The sequence below is a fragment of the Callithrix jacchus genome, chromosome 18, assembly GCF_049354715.1.
Source record: "Callithrix jacchus isolate 240 chromosome 18, calJac240_pri, whole genome shotgun sequence".
NCBI lineage: Eukaryota > Metazoa > Chordata > Mammalia > Primates > Cebidae > Callithrix > Callithrix jacchus.
In genome coordinates this window covers 16,702,748-16,727,501 of record NC_133519.1, presented here as the reverse complement: position 1 = coordinate 16,727,501, position 24,754 = coordinate 16,702,748, and the positions used below count along the sequence as shown (strand labels likewise).

At 43.9% G+C, this 24,754-nt stretch overlaps 1 protein-coding gene across 2 annotated transcripts; it reads left to right on the top strand.

Moving 5' to 3' along the window:
- The first annotated feature begins 126 nt into the window (after positions 1-126).
- On the top strand, positions 127-23,604 carry CCT3 (chaperonin containing TCP1 subunit 3). 2 transcript variants are annotated; one of them, XM_002760099.7, is made up of 14 exons: positions 127-275; positions 2,628-2,689; positions 4,492-4,542; positions 4,634-4,696; positions 5,762-5,858; positions 10,540-10,657; positions 13,138-13,324; positions 15,264-15,413; positions 17,038-17,170; positions 17,338-17,419; positions 20,704-20,884; positions 21,724-21,969; positions 22,217-22,348; positions 23,270-23,604. In XM_002760099.7, exons 1-14 carry the CDS (start codon positions 245-247, stop codon positions 23,372-23,374), a joined length of 1,638 nt encoding a protein of 545 aa, XP_002760145.1. In that variant the 5' UTR covers positions 127-244; the 3' UTR covers positions 23,375-23,604. The 2 variants fall into 2 exon arrangements, with proteins under 2 accessions (XP_002760145.1, XP_017821846.1); XM_017966357.4 differs by having other exon boundaries at positions 2,628-2,730.
- Positions 23,605-24,754: the final 1,150 nt, after the last annotated feature.

The window sequence follows — 24,754 nt, the reverse complement described above, 5'->3', positions numbered from 1 at the left end:
GTGCTCTCTCTGTCTAACTTGTCTGGCCGTTCTTGCGTAGGGGGCGGAACTAAGGCTGTCAATTGGTCTGTTTTTCTGCCGGTCAATGAGATGGGTGCGGTGATTGGCAGCTACCTTGAGAGTAGCGTGTTAACGTGTAAGCCCTGAGGAGGCAGCGTTTTTTGGGCTTCTGTCTGGTTCTCTCTCTCCAGAAGGTTCTGTCGGTTCCCCCAGTTCTGGGTACCCGGCTCTGCATCGCGCCGCCATGATGGGCCATCGTCCCGTGCTCGTGCTCAGTGAGTTTTGGGGATGCCAGGGAAGGGACCCCTTTTCGCCCTCCTGTGTCCATACTTTTCAGTGCCGCACCAGCTCCGTCCCGCCCTGACCCGGCCACTGAACCTTCCAGTTATCATCTTCATTTTGGAAGCCCGGTGTACCGCTTTCCTCTCTTCCCTTAACCTATTTGCCTCTTTCCACAAACTCAAACTGATCTTCCCCTTCCCGAGCCTCTTTTCTTGACGTGTGCTCATCTTGGGAAGCTCTTTCCCACGCGTTCCGTACCTCATCCCCCACGCTTCCCCCGCCCCTGCACGCTTTCTTGCCTGATTGTCGCTGTACAGCTACAAGAATAATACGTTGGGTTTTTTGTTTTTTTTTCATTTAGATCTAGCCTTATATCCTCGGCCCATCCCTTAGTAGCGGTAATTTAAATGTTTCCATCTGTATTACGGAGTTAATAGTATTTCCTAGTAGAATTGTGAGAATTAAAAGATAAGTAGGTAAACTGCTTAAAGAGGGTCTTGTAAATAGGTAATATCCTTGGTCACTGTATGTTACATTTCTTTTCAGTAACAGTCGCTTGAACAGCAACCCCTGCTCCTGAAGTAACTGTACTTGCTTTACTGATCTTAGATGTAATCGTTCCCTCCGGGTCCCCGTGGTTTTAATCTTTCCCACTAAACAGTTGGGTTTTCCCAAATTTCTCGATTGGTCATCTTTTCCCTTTGGAAGATTTCTCATTTTTTTCTTATTTTTTGAGATGGAGTCTCATTCTGTCATCCAGACTGGAGTGCAGTGGTGCGATCTCAGCTCCCTGCAACCTCTGCCTCCCGGGTTCAAGCGATTCTGCCTCGGCCTCCCGAATAGCTGGGATTACAGGCACGCGCCACCACACCCAGCTACTTTTTGTATTTTTGATAGAGATGGAGTTTCACCGTGGTGGCCAGGCTGGTCTCGAACTCCTGAGCTTAGGTGATCCGCCCACCTTGGCCTCCCAAAGTTCTGGGATTACAGGCGTGGGCCACCGCGCCCGGCCCCTTATTTTTTTTGTAGCGAGCACCACCTCCATTGTCTTTCTTTGATGTGTTTCCGTTCTATGTATAACTTCCGTATCTCATCTGCAGGAACAGCTAGGATGCCCGACGAACCATCTCCTCTCCCTTACCATCTTCTGTATAATGAATGCCGTTCAGAGTTTTTATTCATTATCTCTGTACCTGAGAAATAACTTTTCGGGTGGGGGAGGGGGGGGACCTCATTCTTTCTGATGGATGGTAGGTCCATGCAGGTTTTTGGTTACAGCTGCCTGAGAAGATGTAAATCCTAAGGATTGTGGATGTTTTGGTTTGATGGGACTAGACTAAAAGCTGTAGAGACTTAAGTTGTAAGGGAATGTAATTTGGAGAGGGGAAGGAAATAAACATCATATTGGTTTGGTTACAACCACTGGCTTGTCTCCACTGAGATGGGCTGGGGGTGAGTGGTATATTTGCAAGGCTCCTTTCAGGTCTGCATTTGTCTCTGGCATTAGTCGGCTGTGACCGATTAGGCTCCCAGTTAAAATAAATGGTCAGCTCTTAGTGATGGTAAATGGATTACTGAGGCCTTCTTGTTACATCCAATTATGGAGTGACTATATAATTTATTTTACAAACTGTTCAGTGTGTTCTAAACAGTATTCTGTGGGGGCACTATCAATAATTATGTTGGACCTATTAGTGTATGATCCCCCTATCCAAACTGAAAATGAATCCCCAAACACTTTCCCTGCTTACATAAGCAATGATTGGTCATTTCTTAGGATCCCCAGCCGTTTGAGAATCTAATGATAGCTGTGGATCCTCTTTCCGGAAAAAAAAATTGCAATCTCTCATTTTCTCACAGAGTCTCAGTGAGTTCACTATCCCATTAACGCCTTAACGCCCATTCATAGATCTCAGATTATGAATCCCTGTTGTAAATACATGAATATTTTTCTTCTTTTTTTTCCTCTTTTTTATTTTCTTTTTTTTGTTTTGTTTTGTTTGTTTGTTTGTTTCCGTTTTTATTTTGCTTTTTCTAATACATGAATATTTGGTTAAAAGGAAAGTATTCCTTTTAAGGAAATAACAAGATTCCAAAGTTATTCCTTAATATATTGAGGGTTGAAATAAAGAAGTTAACAGCCATAAAGACATGTTTACAGTTTTTTTGAGTTATGGTTGACATATAATAAACTGCACATATTTAAAATGTAGAGTTTGATAAGCTTTGCTTTGTGCATACACCATGAAACCTGCATTCTTATTTTTCAAAGACTGGGAAATAAATAACTTGTATATGATGGGGCAGTCCTGGGCTGTTGACTCTTGTGTCTTTATCTATTTTAGGCCAGAACACAAAGCGTGAATCCGGAAGAAAAGTTCAATCTGGAAACATCAATGCTGCCAAGGTCACAAATCTTGTTTTGTTCTGTTTTTTGCCCTTCTGATTGTAAGTCATAAATCTTTTAAGTGTTTATGGTAGTTTGCCTCCAGCTATCTTCCCTGGTATTTGGTGATCACTGTGTGTCCTGTGCATCTAGATTCATATAGAGTATGCAAATAGGCAGAGGAAAAGGTGACCTCTTCTTTCAGAACATTTTCCTGTTGATGGTAGGGGAAAGGAAGCCCTCCCCTTCTGAGTTAGGATTGATAATTTTCTCATTAACTTATGCATAACTCTGTTGCTGTGTATTGTTTTATAGCATTCTGTTTGTGTCTGTCTCCCATACTAAACTGAGTTACTCTCTAATAAAGAAAGATTTTATTAATTCCCTTTTGTATTCCTAGTGCCCAGTGTAGATCTTGGACAGATATTTGGTAAATATGTCTTTTGAATGAAATAGTGAAGTTAGCCGTCTTTCTGATTTAGGGTGGTGTGGAGGCCACTGTCATAGAAAGAAATACTAAGACATGGACTTGTAGTAATTAGGACTACCGGGAAACAGAAGGTCTGGGAGCCATTTCCCCCTTTGTCTTGTGTGAAAATTCATTTCTTTCTTTTTTTTTTTTTAGACAGAGTCTTGCTTTGTTGCCAGCCTGGAGTGCAGTGGCACAATCTCGGCTCACCGCAGCCTACATCCCCTAGGTTCAAGCGATTCTCCTGCCTCAGCCTCCTGAGTAGCTGGAACTACAGGCGTGCGATACCATGCACGCTTAGCTAAATTTTGTATGGTAGAGATGGGATTTCACCATGTTGGCCAGGATGGTCTCAATCTCTTGACCTCATGGATCTGCCTGCCTCGGCCTCCCCAAGTGCTGGGATTACAGGCGTGAGCCACCACACTCAGCTTGTGAAAATTCATTTCTATATCCATCCTGAAACCTATTCCCAAGGGGAGAAAAACAACAGGAGCTAGCCTGCATGGTAGATCTAGTGCTAAAGCTAGTGGTATGCTATGTCTGAAGTGATTCCTTTTCTTTTTTATTTTTTAACTTTTTTTTTTTTTTTTTTTTTTTAAGAGAGAGGATTTCACCATCTTGGCCAGGCTGGTCTCAAACTCCTGACCTCAGGTGATCCACCCACCTTGGCCTCCCAAAGTACTAGGATTACAGGCGTGAGCCACCACTCCCAGCCATCTGAAGTGATTCCTAACCATACTTTAGGGTGTCACTAAAACACTGGCTCTGGTGGGGCGCTGTGGCTCATGCCTGTAATCCCTGAGCTTTGGGAGGCTGAGGCACGTGGACCATTTGAGATCAGGGCTTTGAGATCAGCCTAGCAAACATGGTAAAACTCTGTCTCTACTGAAGATACTAAAATAAATTAGCCAGACCTGGTAGCATGTGACTATAGTCCTAGCTACTTGGAAGGCTGAGTCAGGAGAATTGCTGAAGCCTAGGAGGTAGAGGTTGCAGTGGGCTGAGATCTCACCACTGTACTCCTGGATGATACAGTGAGATCTGTCTCAAAAAAATTAAGTGATTGCCAACAGTATTTTAAGGGTGTCATTAAAACACTGACTCTGGCTGGGCACAGTGGCTCACGCCTGTAATCCCAACACTTTGGGAGGCCAAGGTGGGTGGATGACTTGGGCCCAGGAGTTTGAGACCAGCCTGAGCAGCATACTGAGATTCCGTATCTAAAATTAAAATGAAATTAAAATAAAACACTGGCTCTGTGGGTTGTTCATGCCCCTTTCCCCTATCGCTCCAACATTCTCACACTGTCCTCTGATTTGTGCTTGCCTATTTTATCTTGTCTTTCCATTAGACTATTGCAGATATCATCCGAACATGTTTGGGACCCAAGTCCATGATGAAGGTAGGCTTATCTCTCCCTAAAACTCTTAGACTACAGATTTTTCTTCCTGTTATCTAGGACACTTTAAATAGAACTTTTGCTTTTATCTTAGATGCTATTGGACCCAATGGGAGGCATCGTGATGACCAATGATGGCAACGCCATTCTTCGAGAGGTGTGTTTTATTTTTGGTTTTGTTTTTTTTTTTGCTTTCTGACAGTTTTATAAACATAAAGGACCTATTAAGATACAAGCTCTGATTAGTTTTTTAGGGCTGCTATAACAGATTGCCAGAAGCTGGTTGGCTTCAACAACATAAATTTATTACCTTGCAGAATGAAGCTAGAAGTCTGAAATATAGGTATCAGGAGAGCCATGCTCCTTCTGAAGTCTCTAGGGAAGAATCCTTTTCTTTTAGCTTCTCATGGTTGCTGGCTTTCCTTGGCGTGAACTTGATCCCTGCCTCAGTCCTCATGTTATTCCCCTTGGGTGTCCCTTATACAAGGACATAGGTGATTGGACTTGGAGCCCACCCTAATTCAGAATGACCTTATCTGACTTGGTTGCATCTGCAAAAACCCTATTTCAGAATAAAGTAAAGTTCACAGGTTCTGAGATTACGACTTCCGCATATCTTTTTTTTTTGAGACAGTCTCACTCACTCTTGTCGCTCAGGCTGGAGTGCAGTGGTATGATCTCAGCTCACTGCAACCTCTGCCTCCTGGGTTCAAGCAATTCTCCTGCCTCAGCCTCCTGAGTAGCTGGGATTACAGGCGCCTGCCACCACACCTAGCTAATTTTTGTACTTTTAGTAGAGATGGGGTTTCACCATGTTGGCCAGGTTGGTCTCAAACTCCTGATCTCGGGTGACCTGCCCCCCTCAGCCTCCCAAAGTGCTGGGATTACAGGTGTGAGCCACCATGCCCAGCCGACTTCAGCATATCTTGGGAAGAACACAATTCAACTACAATAGTGCTTCCAGTAAATAAGCTAAAATTATTGTTCTGTCCTCTGGAAGCTTTAATAGTTGAGTACATGTGATAAATTTTTTCCTAAAAAAGATTTGGAAAGTGGTTTACTTAATTTATTTGGGTGCCATTTTTAATCTTTCAAGATATGGTAAAACATTTAAGGGAGGATAAGTATATATAGAAGCAAGAAGCCCAAGCGTTAAGGCCATACTGCATAAGTTAAGAGGGCTTCTGAATAGTGTGGATTCAGTAGTGATCTGCTTTTTTAGATTCAGGTCCAGCATCCAGCAGCCAAGTCCATGATTGAAATTAGCCGGACCCAGGATGAAGAGGTTGGAGATGGGACCACATCAGTAATTATTCTTGGTAAGAGAAGAATGGGAGGTTGATAAGGAAAAATTCAAAATAACATCTGTGTCATATTTTAAGAAGGAAATTCAGTTTAAATGGCTTATTGGTAATTTTCTATGTATTCTCTCCAATTGGGTATAAAACATTTATATGAATAGAATGAGCTATGCAAATCTGGCTGATAAAGTAATAATTCTCTTTATTCACTGTAAGTTATAGTATTCTATAAAATCACTACAAACACTGACTTGGCAAATAAATCATTGCTTCTACAGGAAATGCAGGGTTAGGTACCCATAAGCCTCTGGTCACACTTTCATCAACTGATAAATACATACCTTATTGTATGTGTTTTCTGTCTTTAAGACACCCGTTTAATATATATAGTTGATAGGCCGGGCATGGTGGCTTACGCCTGTAATCCCAGCACTTTGAGAGGCTGAGGTGGGCAGATCACGAGGTCAGGAGATCCAGACCATCCCGGCCAATATGGTGAAACCCTGTCTCTAGTAAACTTACAAAAATTACCTGGGCATGGTGGCGCGTGCCTGTAATCCCAGCTACTCAGGAGGCTGTAGCAAGAGAATCGCTTGAACTGGTTGTAGTGAGCGGAGATTGCACCACTGCACTCCAGCCTGGCGAGAGAGCAAGACTCCATCTCAAAATATATGTACTTGCACACATACACACACACACACACACACATATTTATATACATATATGTATAGTTGATGCATTAGCTTTGAACTCATAGCCAATAGCTATATAACTCATGCCTATACAAAGCTCACTTAACATGTATTTTTTCTATAAGACACATCACAGCCTTCCTGCACATAGGAACATTAGATAGCACTTAAGCACTACACTTGTGAGCCATTTTAAATACTGAAATTATCAAGAAAAATGTGAAAAACATAACCTTAAATTTACTGCATAAAGGACACTTTTACAGTGTGAGCGCTGAAATAAGACCTGTTTGACCTCACCTAGGAATGTCATTGGGTGACTAGATTTTTTTGCTATCCTGTGGATGTCCATGAATGACTATGAAAGTGTCATGAATATTGATTTTGGGGTTACAAATAAAGTTTAGCAAGTGGGTGAATTCACAAATAATAAATGAAATCTTGAGGATAGTGACCCTGGGCTGTGTAAGTTTAAAGACTAATCTTTCTACTTCCTATAGGATCATAAATAATTATTTTTCAAATCTTGAACTATTGCCTTTATTGTGTAAATGTCAAGATGATAGTGAAATTTTTTTTTTTTTTTTTTTTGAGATGGAGTTTTGCTCTTGTTGTCCAGGCTGGAGTGCAATGGCACGATCTCGGCTCACCGCAACCTCCGCCTCCTGGGTTCAGGCAATTCTCCTGCCTCAGCCTCCTGAGTAGCTGGGATTACAGGCACACACCACCACGCCCAGCTAATTTTTTGTATTTTTTTAGTAGAGCTGGGGTTTCACCATGTTGACCAGGATGGTCTCGATCTCTTGACCTCGTGATCCACCCGCCTTGACCTCCCAAAGTGTTGGGATTACAGGCTTCAGCCACCGTGCCTGGCCGATAGTGAAATTTTTAAACTAGAAACACTGGTTTTAAAAAATCTGATTGCAACCAAGTGTGGTGGCTCATTCCTGTAATCCCAGCACTTTGGGAGGCCAAGGCGGGAGGATCCACTGGGCCCGAGTTCACCACCAGCCTGGGCGACATGGAGAGACCACACTGCTATAAAAATATTAAAAAATCAACTGGGTGTGGTGGCACACACCTGTAGTCCCAGCTGTTTGGGGAGGCTGGCGTCAGTAAGGCAGGACGTTGAGGCTGCAATGAGCCATGTTCATGCCACTGCACTCCAACCATGTCTCTATTTTTTTATTTTATTTTTTTTGACATGGAGTCTTGCTCTTGTTGCCCAGGCTGGAGTGCAGTGGCACAATGTTGGCTCGCCACAGCCTCTGCCTCCCAGGTTCAAGCGATTTTCCTCCCTCAGCCTCCCTAATAGCTGGGATTATAGGCATACACCACCATGCCCGGCTAATTCTGTAATTTTTAGTAGTGACAGGGTTTCTCCATGTTTGTCAGGGTGGTCTCGAACTCCCGACCTGAGGTAATTTAATTTGCCTACCTCCCAAAGCGTTGAGATTACAGGCATGAGCCATGGTGCCTGGCCCAAAAGGGACTGTTTTAAATTAAGGAATTTTTTTTTTTTTTTGATAGAGTCTCGCTCTATTGCCCAGGATGCAGTGCAGTGGTGCAATCTCAGCTCACTGCAACCTCTACCTCTCAGGTTCAAGCGATCCTGCCTCAGCCATCCTAGTAGCTGGGATTACAGGCGTGTGCCACCACACCTGGCTAATTGTGGGGTTTCACCATGTTGTCCAGGCTGGTCTCGAACTCCTGAGCTCAGGTGATCCACCCACCATGACCTCCCAAAGTGCTGGGATTACAGGCGTGTGCCACTGTGCCAAGGGATTCTGATTTACAGTGTGGGCCCACACACCTAAAAATAAAGTTCTGACATTGAAATCATTATTATTATTTATTTTTTGTAGAGATGTGGTCTTATGTTGCCGAGGCTTGTCTCAAACTCCTGGGCTGAAGTGATCCTTCTCCTCAGCCTCCACAAGTGCTAGGATTAGAAGCATTATCAAAATCATTATAATATGAATTTTTTTTAATTTTAAGAGATGGGGTCTTGCTCTGTCATCTCAGCTGGAGTACAGTGGCATAATTATAGCTCACTGCAGACACAATCTTCCTGCCTCAGCCTCCTGAGTAGCTAGGACTACAGGCCAGCACCAGGAAACCTAGCTGATTTTTTTTTTTTTTTTTTTTTGAGACGGAGTTTCACTCTTGTTACCCAGGCTGGAGTGCAATGGCGCAATCTTGGCTCACTGCAGCCTCCGCCTCCTGGGTTCAGACAATTCTCCTGCCTCAGCCTCCTGAGTAGCTGGGATTACAGGCATCGCCACCATGCCCAGCTAATTTTTTGTATTTTTAGTAGAGACGGGGTTTCACCATGTTGACCAGGATGGTCTCCCAGAGTGCTGGGATTACAGGCTTGAGCCACCTCGCCTGGCTGATTTTTTTTTTTTTTTTTTTTAATTGGAGACGGAGTCTTGCTCTATCACCGAGGCTAGAGCGAAGTGGCATGATCTCAGCTCACTGCAACCTCCGCCTCCTGGGTTCAAACAATTCTGCCTCAGCCTGGCCCAAGTGATTCACCTGCCTCGGCCTTCCAAAGTGCTAGGATTATGGGCATGAGCCACGGTGCCCAGCCTTAACTGTGTACATTTTCTATTTCGAATTTTTTATTTTTCTGAAACAAAATCTTGCTCTGTTGCCTGGGCTGGAGTGTGATGGTGTGATCACATCTCACTGCAGCCTTGACCTTCTGGGCTCAATGAGTCCTTCCAGCCCAGCTTCCTGAGTAGTTACAGGCGCATGCCACCCTACCTGGCTAATTTTTGAATTTTTTTCTAGATACAGGGTTTTGCTATGTTGCCCAGGCTAGTCTAAAAACTCCAAGCCTAGTGACTGCTCACCCTAGCCTCCCAAAGTGCTGGGATTACAGGCGTGAGCCACCACATCCAGCCCTGAATATTCTTTCAGATGTAAGGTTTTGTGTCTAGCAGTTTGACTGTTAGGTATTAAGGTACTAATAAACAAGCCAGTTTTCCTTTTGTGTATTTTTCTTTTTTTTTTTTCTTCTTTCCTTTTTTCTTTTCTTTTAAGAGATGGGGTTTCACCATGTTGGCCAGGATGGTCTCAATCTCCTAACCTTGTGATCTACCCACCTTGGCCTCCCAAAGTGCTGGGATTACAGGCGTGAGCTACCGAACCCAGCCTCCTTTTGTGTATTTTTCTTTATTTTAGAGCCTTTAGGGCAAATCTTTCTTTTTTATTAGAAAGATCAAGGGAAGGCCAAGCACAGCGGCTCACACCTGTAATCCCAGCACTTTGGGAGGCCAAGGTGGATAAATCACCTGAGGTCAGGAGTTTGAGACCAGCCTGGCCAACCAACATGATGAAACCCATCTCTAAAATACAAAATTTAGCTGGGCATGGTGGTACACACTTGTAATCCCAGCTACTTGGGAGGCTGAGGCAGGAGAATTGCTTGAACCTGGGAGTCTGGGAGGCAGAGGTTGCAGTGAGCCAAGATTGCGCCACTGCTCTCCAGCCTGAGTAACAGAGCCAGACTCCTGCTCAAAAAAAAAAAGATCAAGAGAATAAGTAAGCCCTGAAATCAGTCTTTCATCATTTTGTTTATTGAGACTGGGTCTGACTCTGTCACCAAAGTTGGAACGTAATGGTGCAGTCATGGCTTCTTGTACCCTCAACCTCCCAGGCTCAAGTAATCCTCTTACCTCAGCCTCCTGAGTAGCTGAGACTGCAGGCTCATACCACCACACCAAGCTAATTTTTAAATTTTTTTTTGTAAAGACGGTCTCACTATGTTATCCACGCTGATCTTGAATTTCTGGGATTATAGGGATGAACCACGATACCTAGCCTGATCATTTAAAATATGTACAGTAAAGATGTTTTTTGTATGAATTGGCTTGGATTAGTATGAATAGCCAAATGTCACATCTTTTGGGATAGTCTGATTGGAAGAATAATGAATGAAGTTGGTTGCCTTGAAATCCAGATACTTTAAAACATTATTATGGTGCTTGTATCTTTTTCAGCGGGGGAAATGCTGTCTGTAGCTGAGCACTTCCTGGAGCAGCAGATGCACCCAACAGTGGTGATCAGTGCTTACCGCAAGGCATTGGATGATATGATCAGCACCCTAAGGAAAATCAGGTATCTCGGGGCAAGAAATAGGTAGTATCAAGTATGAGAGGATCTGGCCAGGCGCAGCACCTTTGGAGGCCTAGGCGGGCAGATCCCCTGAGGTCAGGAGTTCGAGACCACCCTCACCAACATGGTGAAACCTTGTCTCTACTAACAGTATAAAACTTAGGGCCAGGCACAGTGGCTCACACCTGTAATCCCAACACTTTGGGAGGCTGAGGTGGGTGGATCATGAGGTCAGGACATCAAGACCATCTTGGCCAACATGGTGAAACCCCATCTCTACTAAAGATACAAAAAGTTAGCTGAGCATGGTGGTGCATGCCTGTAATCCCTGCTACTCAGGAGGCTAAAGCAGGAGAATCGCTTGTACCTGGAAGGCAGAGGTTGCAGTGAGCCGAGATCACACCACTGCACTCCAGCCTGGGCAAACAGAGCAAAACTCCATCTCAAAAAATAAAACCTATAATGTATTCTTTCTTCCATGCCCAACTGGAAATAGTTACTTCTTTTTTCTTTCTTTATTTAAATGTTCTACTCATGTGGTTGGGTCATTAGATGCATAAGTATTTAGTAATTTGGTGAGGCTTATTATATTGCCTGTTCTTGAACAAATTTTACACTACTGTCTTTGGCACACTTAGGGAATGAGGTGTTTGATTTAATTATTTTTATCCAGTAAGCTCTGTGAGTATAGAGGTACCCATGGGTTTTATTGTATGGAGCTTGTACCCTTAAAGGTTTTTTTGTGTGTATGAGACAGAGTTTCGCTCTTGTTGCCCAGGCTGGAGTGCTCCACCTCCCAAGCTTAAGCGATTCTCCTGCCTCAGCCTCCCAAGTAGCTGGGATTATAGGCTTGTACCACCATGCCTGGCTAATTTTGTATTTTTGGTAGAAATGGGCTTTCTCCATGTTGGTCAGGCTGGTCTCGAACTCCCGACCTCAGGTGATCCACCCACCTCAGCCTCCCAAAGTGCTGGGATTACAGGCATGAGCCACCAAGCCCAGCCCAGAAAAATGTTTTTTTTAATCAAGTAATAACTGCCTACCTAGAACACTTTACCCTTTTTATTTTGAGATGGAATCTCGGCCCAGGCTGGAGTGCAATGGAGTAATCTTGGCTCACTGCAACCTCTGCCTCCTGGGTTCAGGCAATTCTCCTGTCTCAGCCTTCTGAGTAGCTGGGACTATAGACGCACGCCACCACACCCAGCTAATTTTTGTATTTTTTAGTAGAGATGGGGTTTCACCATATTGATCAGGCTAGGCTTGAACTCCTGACCTCAAGTGATCCACCTGCCTCGGCCTCCCAGAAAATTTATTTATTTTTTATATTATGTGCCTTACACAGTTAAAATAGGGATTTTGTTTATTTTGTGGGGTTTTTTTATTTTTATTTATTTTTTATATTTGAAGCTTAGTTTTGCTGGAGAGTTGTTTTTTTTTTTTTTTGAGACAGAATCTCACTCTGTTACCCAGGCGGTAGTGCAGTGGCACGATCTCAGGTCACTGTAACCTCTGCGTCCCAGGTAACTGGGACTACAAGTGCGTGCCACCACTCCTGGCTAATTTTTGTATTTTTAGTAGAGACAGAGTTTCACCATATTGGCCAGACCAATCTTGAACTCCTGACCTCAACTGATCTGCCCACCTTGGCCTCCCACCGTGTGGGATTACAGGCTTGAGCCACCACGCATGACCAAAGTAGGGATTTTAGTATTATGTGAAAATATCTTGTGAGGAGAGACTGATAGTAATGTAAAAAAGGTAAACACAAAATGTGTTTGCAGTAACATAAAAACACAAAGATGACCGGTTGGCTGTCTGACCACTTTGGCACACCATGAGTTAAAAATAAAATTTGCTGTTCAAGATTAATGATTTGATGATGCTCTTAAAGTTGGCTAGTTAGGGGATAAGTTTACTTTTTTTTTTTTTTTGAGTTTTGCTCTTATTACCCAGGCTGGAGTGCAATGGCGCAATCTCGGCTCACTGCAGTTCAGGCAATTATCCTGCCTCAGCCTCCCAAGTAGCTGGGACTACAGGCACGCGCCACCATTCCCGGCTAATTTTTGTATTTTTAGTAGAGACGGGGTTTCACTGTGACAACCAGGATGGTCTCGATCTCTTGACCTCATGATCCACCCGCCTCGGCCTCCCAAAGTGCTGGGATTATAGGTGTGAGCCACCGCACCCGGTGGGATAAGGTTTCATAGAAAAAAATGTGTTATTGTCCTGAGTTGTAAAACTTGAAGAGTTTACCTGGTTGCAGCAGAAGATAAGGAACAAATTACTTTACATAAATCTTTGTATCTAGGGGAATTGTAATCTTGCTGAAAAGCAGATTGTCCTTTTAGTTTCCTCCAAAGGAACAGATCCCCTTGTTCTGGCTCTTGGCCCATTATTATAGTCACTGAAATACAGATGAGGCACATCTCTACATACCTAACATGCCTTCTTCACTTATCATCTGGTTTTCTTTTCTCTAGTATCCCAGTTGACATCAATAACAGTGATATGATGCTGAACATCATCAATAGCTCCATAACTACCAAAGCCATCAGTCGGTGGTCATCTTTGGCTTGCAACATTGCCCTGGATGCTGTCAAGACAGTACAGTTTGAGGAGAATGGTCGGAAAGAGATTGACATAAAAAAATATGCAAAGGTGGAAAAGGTAAAGTTTTGCATTGTGTACATTGGGTCAAATTATTTCTTAGCCCAAGTCATCTAACTTGTGAGGAAATTGTTTTTAATATTGTTTTTTGGTTTTTTTTTTTTTTGAGACAGTCTCACCTTGTTGCCCTGGAGTTCAGTGGCACAGTCATAACTCACTACAGCTTCAAACTCCTGGCCTCAAGCAAATCCTCTGATTTGCTAGGACTACAGGCACATGCAACTATGCCCAGCTAATCTTTTTTCTCTTTCTGTAGAGATGAGGGTCTCACTATGTTGCCCAGGCTGGTCTTCAACTCACTTCTGGCCTCAAGCGATCCTCCCACCTCAGGCTCCTAAAATGCTGGTATTATAGGCATGAGCCATCACGCCCTACTTGAATGAAATCAGAGCAAGTTATCTTTTTTTTTTTTTTTTTGAGATGGAGTCTTGGTTCATCACCCAGGTTGGAGTACAGTGGCACAATCTAAGCTCACTGCAGCCTCTGCCTCCCAGGCAATTCCCCTGCCTCAGCCTCCCAATCAATTGCCTCCTGAAGCAATTCCCCTGCCTCAGCCTCCCAAGTAGTTGGGATTATAGGTTTCCACCCACCAGGTCCAGCTTATTTTTGTATTTTTAGTAGAGATGGGGTTTCACCATTTTGGCCAGGCTGATCTCGAACTCCTGACCTCAGGTGATCCGCCTGCCTCCACCTCCCAAAGTGCTGGGATTACAGGCATGAGCCACCACGCCTGCCCAGAGCAAGGCATCTTTAGTTAGAACTGGGAAGAACTTTGTACATGGTGCCTGGGAAACAGAAACCTAAAGAGGCTACCAAGTAGGAATTTCCTGAAATAATTTTGTTGTTACCTTCACTGCTATCTCTACACAAGGTTAATAAGGACAAGGGAAAGGCTTATTGGTGTCTCCATGTTTGTGTATTTGCATACATCAGTCATTTGGTCAGGATATAAGCTTAACAAGCGCTCTCTTATACAGTGCTATTATAATAGTAAGCCTCTGAAAGCTTTCTATCCTCTCTACTAAATTTCATTAAGATCAAAAAGCTTCTCCTGGGTGCAGTGGCTCACGCCTGTAATCCCAGCACTTTGGGATGCCAAGGCAGATCATGAGGTCAGGAGTTCAAGATCAGCCTGACAAAATTGGTGAAACCCTGTCTCTACTAAAAATACAAAAATTAGCCAGCCATGGTGGCACGCGCCTGTAATCCCAGCTACTCAGGAGGCTCAGGCAGGAGAATTGCTTGAACCTGGGAGGTGGAGGTTGCAGGAAGGTTGCAGTGAGCCACTACATTCCAGCCTGGGTGACAGAGCAAGGCTCATCTCAAAAAAAAAAAAAAAGATTTAGTCGTATAGCTTGTGGCCAGTAGATGGAGTCCCACGCCTAAAATTCTGTGCTAATATTTTTAAAGACAGAGAGACCTAAGCCCTTATTTATTTATTTAAATAGCAGTTGGGTCGCACTGCCCGTTGCCCAGGCTGGTCTCGAATTCCTGGCCTCAAGGGCCCCTGCCTGAGCCTCTTGAGTAGCTGGAATTTTAGGTGTGAGCTGCTGCATTTCTGTAGATTTCAGCTTGACACTCATTCAAGTTGAGTGTCATGGTGTAAAATTTGTATATTTCCTGGTGGGAAGAAAATGTGATTCCAACCATATTTTTGAGCTTTATCAAAGAAAGATAATTTAGAAACTTGAAACAGTGGCTATTGGGAAAGATGAACATCTGGGAAGAAAATTAAGAAATTATCTTAGGCCGGGCGTGGTGGCTCACGCCTGTAATCCAAGCACTTTGGAGGCCAAGGTGGGCGGATCACCTGAGGTCGGGAGTTCAAGACCAGCCTGATGAACGTGGTGAAACCCCATCTTTATTTAAAAAGAGAAAAAGAAAAATTATCTTAAATTTGGATTAAAAATGGATTAAAGTGTGGTTGTCTTTTGTTCAGATACCTGGGGGCATCATTGAAGACTCCTGTGTCTTGCGTGGAGTCATGATTAACAAGGATGTGACCCATCCACGCATGCGGCGCTATATCAAGAACCCTCGCATTGTGCTGCTGGATTCTTCTCTGGAATACAAGAAAGGAGAAAGCCAGGTAAGGTTCTTGGCCTTGTTCCTTAGGTAGATGCAAGAATGTGACTGCAAATATGAACAACAGAAATAAAAGGTGTGTTTATTGCATGCCTTCTAGGTGCATAGTGTACACTGACTCTTAGAACAATCCTTTAGAGGCCGGGCGCGGTGGCTCAAGTCTGTAATCCCAGCACTTTGGGAGGCCGAGGCGGGTGGATCACGAGGTCAAGAGATCGAGACTATCCTGGTCAACACGGTGAAACCCCGTCTCTACTAAAAATACAAAAAAATTAGCTGGGCATGGTGGTGTGCGCCTGTAATCCCAGCTACTCAGGAGGCTGAGGCAGGAAAATTGCCTGAACCCATGAGGCGGAGGTTGCCGTGAGCCGAGAATGCACCACTGCACTCCAGCCTGGGTAACGAGCGAAACTCTGTCTCAAAAGAAAAGGGAACAATCCTTTAGAATAGTTGATGTTGATTCTGTTTTACAGATGAGGGATCTGAAGCTCAGACAAGTTAGGTTAATTGCTTGAGGAATACAGGTAGCATAGGCCAGAGTCGAGATTTGAACCCGGTCATGTTTGGCTTGTTTTATACTACCAGGCTACCTTTCCTAATGCACCAGGGAACATAAGGTAGGAGTTAATTCAGCTTTGAAGTACTAAAGGATAATTTCAGTTGGGTGCAGTGGCTCACACCTATAATCCTAGCACTTTGGGAGGCTAAGGTGGGTGGGTGAGCCCAGGAGTTCAAGATCAGCCTGGGTAACATGGTGAATACCCTGTCTCTATAAAAAAAAAAAAAATTAGCTGGGCATGGTGGCATGTCTCTGTAGTTTTCGCTACTCAGGAAGCTCAGGCGAGAGGATTGCTTGAGCCCAGGAGGTCAAGGGTTCAGGGAGCTATGATCACGCCACTGAACTCTAACCTGAACAACAGTGACACCCTATCTCAAACAAATAAAAAGGCCAGGCATGGTGACTTACACCTGTAATCCCACTCTCTGGGAGGCCAAGGTGGACAGATAATGAGGTCGAGAGATCAAGACCATCCTGGCCAACATCGTTAAACCCCATCTCTACTAAAAATACAAAAATTAGCTGAGCATAGTGTCACACACCTGTGATTCCAGCTGTTTGGGTGACGGAGGCAGGAGATTCACTTCAGCCCAGGAGGTGGAGGTTGCAGTGAGCCGAGATCATCCTACTACACTCCAGCCTGGGTGACAGTGAGACTACATCTCAAAAAAAAAAAAGAATTTCTAGGGGGCGGGAGGCTTGCAAGGCTCCATCACCTTTGGAAAGAACAATAATCAATTAGTGGGAAGAATTAAGACCCACAATTTTCATACACACTGCTAGGACACATGTATGATTGGACTGAGTGGTCAGAGACCTTAGAAAGGCCAAACTCACCACCAATTGCTGTGTGACTATCGGTTCTGGTTTCTATAAGGAAGGGGTTAAACTAGATGATAACAAGAGCTTACAAAGGTGTTATGAAGGCTTACAGAGTTGTTGAGATCACAGCTTTAACATAATTCTAACAGATATGTGGGAGAGGTAGGTAGAGGGAATGTATTATGACCCTAAGAGCTTCACAAGTCTAAGGATTTTAAAATCAAAGTATTTTTTCTTTACTACACAGACTGACATTGAGATTACACGAGAGGAGGACTTCACACGAATTCTCCAAATGGAAGAAGAGTATATCCAACAGCTCTGTGAAGACATTATCCAGCTGAAGCCTGATGTGGTCATCACCGAAAAGGGCATCTCAGGTGGGACTTCGATAATTTTTCCAGCCTACCTTTGAGGTAGATGGGGGTGGGTAATTTTCGTTTTACCCCCTCATGTCGACAGGGGCATAATAGTGTGATGGTTAGAGTACTTTGATTATAAAACCAGTTTAGAACCCAGCTTGACACCTCTATTCTTGGATTTGTAGATTTAGCTCAGCACTACCTCATGCGGGCCAATATCACAGCCATCCGCAGAGTCCGGAAGACAGACAATAATCGCATTGCTAGGTGAGTAAGCCAGATAAAAATAAGATTTTTCTTCGGCTGTGTTTCCTTTCTGTTGCTGCATAACATAGTCATTATTACCTGAAAAGGTTTAGTAAAGGATACAGTAACAGGTGGAAAGAACCTAGGCTTAGCTGTCTGCCCTCTTGAGAAGTCCTCTGGTCCAACAGTTATTTACTGCATGAGTCTCATCTGTACCGCCCCTAATCATTAGTAAGCAGCTTGTGCTTAGACATCTATAATTAGTACCTTGGTGGGTGTCTGTTACATTTCTAAATAACTGCTTATCAAAGAGGTTTTTTAAATGTCATTATGATGATTTTTGAATGAACATTTCCAGAGTAGGAGCCCAGATTATAGCGGAACCATCGGTTTCCCCAGCCAAATCCTTAGCTGCACTACTTCTGCACTGATGTCTGTGCTCAGAGACCATTCTTTTTAATAGATGAGGTCTTGCTGTGTTACCTAGGCCTGTCTCAAACTCGTGGGCTCAAGCAGTCATCCTGTTCTCAGCCTTCCCAGTACCTGGGCATGCACCATGATGCTCAGCAGAGTTCATTCATTTTTAATACTGATTGATTGATGTATTTATTTATTTATTTTGAGGCAGAGTCTTGTTCTGTTGCCCAGGCTAGAATGCAGTGTCTCTGTCTTGGGTTACTGAAGTGAGGCCAGATCACGCCACTGCACTCCAGACTGGGTGACAAGAGTGAGACTCCTTCTCAAAAAAGAAAGAAATTACCATTATATAGTATAGACGTGTTAATTTTTTTTTCTTTCTTTTTGCAGCTTCTAATTCTCTGGTTGAAATATGTACATGTTAGATATGATATGCATGAGAACTCATTTGTCCAAATTTTAGTAACCACAAAGTATATTTTGAATTCAACTGTATCTGGTTATAGTAGTGATGAGTAGTTTTCGTAGGTGTACAGTTGACCCTTGAACAACTTGGGGGTTAGGGAATCAGCCCCCAAGGGGCTGAAAATCCATGTATAATTTTTGACTCCACAAAAATTTAACTTCTAATAGCTGAGTATTCACCCAAACCTTTACCAATAACACATTAGTTGATTATCACATATTTTTGTACGTCATATGTGTTTTATACTGTATTTCTTTACAATAAAGTAAGCTAGAGGAAAAACGTGTTACTAAGAAAATCATAAGAAAGGGGTAACACGTTCACTGTGCCTTAAGTGAAAGTAGATCATCATAAAGATCATCATCATCTTCATGTTGCATAGGTGGTGGAGGAAGAAGAGGGACTGGTCTTTCTGTCTTGGGTGGCAGAGGCAGAAGAGTGGTGGAGAGAGGTGGAAGGGGAGGCAGGATGGGTAGGAGGCACAGTCAGTGTAAGTCAATGGAAATACGTTGTAATTTGTCTGACTTTTGCTTTTCCATTTCTCTAAAAATTTCTGTATAATATCAGTCCCTCTTCGACTGCTTCGGTTTCTTTTTTTTTTTTCTCTCATTCCATTTTACACATTGATGCTTCAGTTTCAATGCCCTTATCACAGAAGGGTCCATATTGTAAAAGAAGTCAAAAGCAGACTTGAATAATCAGAAGCCTTCTGCCAGATTGTCTAATGTCAGTTTGCTTTCTGGCACTGCTTCTTCTACATCATCTTCCTCATCATCTGACACTAGCTTGGAAGCAGTCATCTCCATCAAGTTATCTTCTGTTAATTCTTCTGGTATAATGTCTGTTAGCTCTCAAAGTTCTCCAAGATCCTTACATTGAAACCCTTCATCACCACCATGCCAATTTTTTTAGCCACAGCCATAGTCTCTTTCATGATTTCCTTGACTGGCTCTGTGATAAATCCTACAAAGTCATGTACAACATCTGGATAGTTTCCTTCTACAGAAATCTATCATTTTAGGCCTGATGGCTTTTGTAAGGCTTTTTCTTTTTTTTGAGACAGAGTTTCACTCCTGTTACCCAGGCTGGAGTGCAATGGCGCCATCTCGGCTCACCACAATCTCTGCCTCCTGGGTTTAGGCAATTCTCCTGCCTCAGCCTCCTGAGTAGCTGGGACTACAGGCACGTGTCACCATGCCCAGCCAATTTTTTGTATTTTTAGTAGAGACGGGGTTTTACCATGTTGACCAGGATGGTCTCGATCTCTTGACCTCGTGATCCACCTGCTTCGGCCTCCCAAAGTGCTGGGATTACAGGCTTGAGCCACCGCGCCCAGCCCCTAATGGTTTTTTTATTTTTGAGACGGAGTCTCACTATGTTGCCGAGACTGGAGTGCAGTGGTGTGATCTTGGCCCACTGTAACCTCCCAAGTTCAAGTAGTTCTTCTGCCCTGAGTGGCTGGGATTACAGACCTGTGTACACTACCGTGCTTGGCTGATTTTTCGTATTTTTAGTAGAGATGGGGTTTCACCATGTTGCCTAGTCTGGTCTCGAACTCCTGACCTTAGGTGATCCGCCCACCTCAGCCTCCTGAAGTGCTGGGATTACGGGCTTGAGCCACTGCGCCCAGCCAGTGATTTTCTTAATGGTATCTTGGGACATGTCTGCTGTGTTTTGGTTAGCAGAAGCTCCATTTCCTGTTATCTTGACATTTTAAAAACCAAACCTCTTTCTACAATTATCAAACCATCCTTTGCTGGCATTAAATTATCCAGTTTTAGATCCTTCAACTTTTGTGATAAGGCATCATCATAATTTCACGATTTCTCAAATCATATTCAAGTCTCTAGGTATGCTGTTCTTACCTACATAAAAGCTGCATTTTCAATATGAAATAGGTATTTCTCAAGGTTTTCCCACCTGCTGGCATACATAACTACAGTGCTGCTATAACTGCAGTGATGGCTTCACAGATTTTTTTTTTTTGAGGTAGGGTCCCACTCTGTCATGTAGGCTGGAGTGCAGTGGCATGATCACAACTCACTGCAGCCTTGATATCATAGATTCAAAGGATCCCCCACCTCACCCTCCTGCATAACTGGAAGTACAGGTATGTGTCACCATGCCCAGCTAATTTTATATATTTTTATAGAGACAGAGTCTTGTTATGTTGCCAAGGCTGGTCTCGAACTTCTGGGGTCAAGCAGTCCTCCTACCCAGCCTCCCAAAATACTGGGATTACAGGTGTGAGCTGCTGTGCCTGGCCCCTGAAAATCTTTTTCACCAGGCAGCCAAGACCTCTTAAGTGATGTTTGTAGCAATCCACTTTTGCCCTTATCCCCAGCTTCAGACCCTAGAGACTAGGGAAATGGGTAAAAATATCTGAAATCATCTGATTCTCACCACCTCCTCCACCCAATAGAGCCTGTGGGGCCCGGATAGTCAGCCGACCAGAGGAACTGAGAGAAGATGATGTTGGAACGGGAGCAGGCCTGTTGGAAATCAAGAAAATTGGCGATGAATACTTTACATTCATCACTGAGTGCAAAGACCCCAAGGCCTGCACCATTCTTCTCCGGGGGGCTAGCAAAGAGATTCTTGCGGTGAGTCAACGTTGGATGTATGACCAGATGAAGTAGGTCACTGGACTTCTTAAGAGTTTCCCAAATGGCCTAAAATCATTCTGTGATCCATTTATAGCTATTTAATTTGGATCTGAAGTGACAAATTCCTTTTCTGCTTCCTTTTTTTAATTAAATAAAAATTTTAAAATTATGGTAAGCATAAAATTTACCATCTTTACTATTTTGAGTGTACAGTTTAGTAATGTTAAGTATATTCATGTTATTGTACAAGAGATCTCCAGAACTTTTTCATCTTGCAAAACAGACTTTGTACCCATCAAACAAGATACCTCATTTCCTCTTACCTGGCAGTAACTGCTTTCTTGTTTTTTACGTTGAGGTTATAAATACTACTTTTTTTCTCTCATTGAGTCTAAGTAACCTTCCCAAAGGCATGTAGCTAGTAAGTAGGAGAGTTTGCATAACACCATGCAACCTCCTAAAAGATACAACTAGGAAGGGATGGAATGGGTTATGGCTCTGTCTAGCAAGATAGATGCTGTTTATTTCCAGATAACTAGCAAGGGATGAAATAGGTTATTGCTCTAATCTAGTATAATGGACAAAGACCTAACTTTATGATTGGGTGATACCCCCAAACCCTTTACAGATACCACTCCCCGCCACCCTGTTAGGCATGAGTTATACTAGCCTCAGGTAAATAGCATCTGCTCTGCCCAGTAGGGGTTCCAGGGACCTTTTCTAGTTGCCCTCCTCAGTGGTTTACTAACTTTGCAGTTAGGAGGTCCTTTTGGTGGCTCTGATTTCTCCATGAGTCATTGAACTTTGGCTTTATACTGTCTGTTTGCTTCTCCAAGGAAGTAGAACGCAATCTCCAGGATGCCATGCAAGTGTGCCGCAATGTTCTCCTGGACCCTCAGCTGGTGCCAGGGGGTGGGGCCTCTGAGATGGCTGTGGCCCATGCCTTGACAGAAAAATCCAAGGCCATGACTGGTGTGGAACAATGGCCATACAGGGCTGTTGCACAGGCCCTAGAGGTCATCCCTCGTACCCTGATCCAGAACTGTGGGGCCAGCACCATCCGTCTACTTACCTCCCTTAGGGTGAGTTTCTCTCCAAGCTTTTCTCTTGATGAAGTAGGGAAAGCTGTGTTTGGCCTCAGGGGAAGGTTCATATCTGGCTTTCCAAATTCTCCTTATAGTTTATTCCTTGAAATCTTTCTCTCCTTTTAGCCTTTGACTTGTTTGTCGTCATCACCCCTTCTGTACCAGTCATTTACTTTTGGCTTTATTTTTTACCTGATGTTTTCTGTTAACTTATTTTTCCCTTTTCTTCTTGGTTCAACTGCAGGCCAAGCACACCCAGGAGAACTGTGAGACCTGGGGTGTAAATGGTGAGACGGGTACTTTGGTGGACATGAAGGAACTGGGCATATGGGAGCCATTGGCTGTGAAGCTGCAGACTTATAAGACAGCAGTGGAGGTAAAGCACTCTAAGATACATTAAGTGCTGCTTAAATTTTTTTTTTTTGAGACACAGCCTCACTCTGTCGCCCATGCTGGAGTACAGTGGCATGATCTCAGCTCCCTGCAATCTCCGCCTCCCAAGCAGAGGGACGGTTCAAGCAAGTCTTGTGCCTCAGCCTCCTGAGTAGCTGGGACTACAGGCATGCGGCACCACACCTGGCTAATTTTTTTTATTTTTTAGTACAGACTGAGTTGTACTAAAGTTGTACATGTTGACCAGGCTGGTCTCAAATTCCTGACCTCAGGTGATCTGCCTGCCTTGGCCTCCCAAAGTGTTGGGGCTACAGGCTTGAGCCACTGTGCCCAGCCTGGTCTACTCTTGCAGGGAGGGGTATAGAAGGCAGAATATTCTAAGGCATTCTATCTCTCTATTTATCTTTAGCTCATACTGAAAGCAAGATAGCGTAGCATAAGCTGTATCCCTTGCTTAGGAATAACTGCTTTTTTTTTTTTAATTTTGAGGCAGAGTTTTGCTCTTGTTGCCCAGGCTGGAGTGCAGTGGTGCGCAGTCTTGGTTCACTGCAACCTCCCTAGGTCCATGCGATTCCCTTGCCTTAGCCTCTTGAGTAGCTGGGATTACAGGCGCCTGCCATCACACCTGGCCAATTTTTTTGTATTTTAGCAGAGATGGGGTTTCACCAGGCTGGTCCTGAACTCCTGACCTCGTGATCCTCCCACCTTGGCCTCCCAAAGTGCTGGGATTACAGGCATGAGCCACTGCACCTGGCCAAGAACTACATTTACATACAAGACTGAAAAGGTAGATTTCAGGCAAAATGGCAATTCTGTAGTAGGAGCTAGGTGATGTGATCTAAAGGAAAGCAAAGTGTGCTTTCCTTCTCTGCTGACCTCTTTGCATCTGTGCTTTTCCTTCTAGACGGCAGTTCTGCTACTGCGAATTGATGACATTGTCTCAGGCCACAAAAAGAAAGGCGATGACCAGAGCCGGCAAGGCGGGGCTCCTGATGCTGGCCAGGAGTGAGCGCTGGGCAAGCTACTTCAATGCACAGAACCAGCAGTCTCCCCTTTTCCTGAGCCAGAGTGCCAGGAACACTGTGGACGTCTTTGTTCAGAAGGGATCAGGTTGGGGGCAGCCCCCAGTCCCTTTCTGTCCCAGCTCAGTTTCCAAAAGACACTGACATGTAATTCTTCTCTATTGTAAGGTTTCCATTTAGTTTGCTTCCGATGATTAAATCTAAGTCATTTGAGAAAGTTGTTATGTGTTTTTCAACCTTGGGTCATCTCTCTTATCTCCTGGCAAAGAGGAGGAGGCAGAAAACCTTACTGGGGAGGGGAAGGAGACCTGGAATGAGGGCATTCAGTCTATTTTGCCATCTTGAGGGAGTATTCTTCAGACTTTTCAGTAAATTTTGGTTGGAAAGACCCTTTTGGAGTTCAAAGGATAATACTGTAAAGCTTATGAAGAACTATTTTGCATTCACCACCCAAAGAACAGGAGGAACCTGTCTAAAGCATGAGTGTTCCCCATAAGTGGTTGTATGAAGAGCAACACCCAATATATCCTAGGCCTCTGGCATGTGTCCTGAAGGACATAAAACATCCTTTTTGTTTCTCTTTTGTATTGTGTAGTTTTCAGAATTCTCCCCTTGCCTGGAGTTCTTTTTCTCTGTCCTCTTCCAGTGTTCCTTCCAATTCCAGTTGGCATTTTGGCTTGTTGGCCTATTCTCATGCCAGTATCATGTCATCGTCAGACCTCTGCCTCCCTACTAGCAGAAACAAAATATTTAAATCTTGTTTGTTTTTATCAAGGAGAGGAAAAAAGTTTGAGTAGTGGTCCCAGGATGCTACAGGCTAGGTGGTACAAGCCTTTGATTTCTTCAGTGTTCCACTGGGCTGCTGGGCTTTTGACCCTCCCACCTGTCCTTATGACTCACATTTAGCCTTGTTTTTCCCTTGCCTGACCATGGGACCTAGTCATACTAAGTTGAATACTTGGTAGGATAACGATAAGTATTGTGTAACAGATGTGTTCTAGTCATTTTGCATGTTAACTGATGGATCCTCACAACAGCCCTCAAGACAGGTAACGTTGCCGGACACGGTGGCTCACGCCTATAATCCTAGCACTTTGGGAGGCGGAGGCAGGTGGATCACAAGGTCAGGAGTTTGAGACCAGCCTGGCCAATATGATCAAACCTTGTCTTTACTAAAAATACAAAAGTTAGCTGGGTGTGGTGGTGGGCGCCTGTAGTCCCAGCTACTTGGAAGGCTGAGGCAGGAGAATTGCTTGAACCTGGGAATCGGAGGTTGCAGTGAGTTGAGATTACACCATTGCACTCCAGCCTGGGCAACAGAGTAAGACTCAAAAAACAAAAGGTAACATTGGCCAGGCACAGTGGCT

What these genes read in the sequence shown, in the direction of transcription:
- CCT3 (XM_002760099.7), top strand. Translation starts at nt 245, where the DNA reads ATGATGGGCCATCGTCCCGTGCTCGTGCTCA. An exon ending in AGCACCCTAAGGAAAATCAG is followed by an intron (nt 10,658 to 13,137) that starts GTATCTCGGGGC and finishes TCTTTTCTCTAG; the next exon opens with TATCCCAGTTGACATCAATA. An exon ending in ACAAGAAAGGAGAAAGCCAG is followed by an intron (nt 15,414 to 17,037) that starts GTAAGGTTCTTG and finishes TTTACTACACAG; the next exon opens with ACTGACATTGAGATTACACG.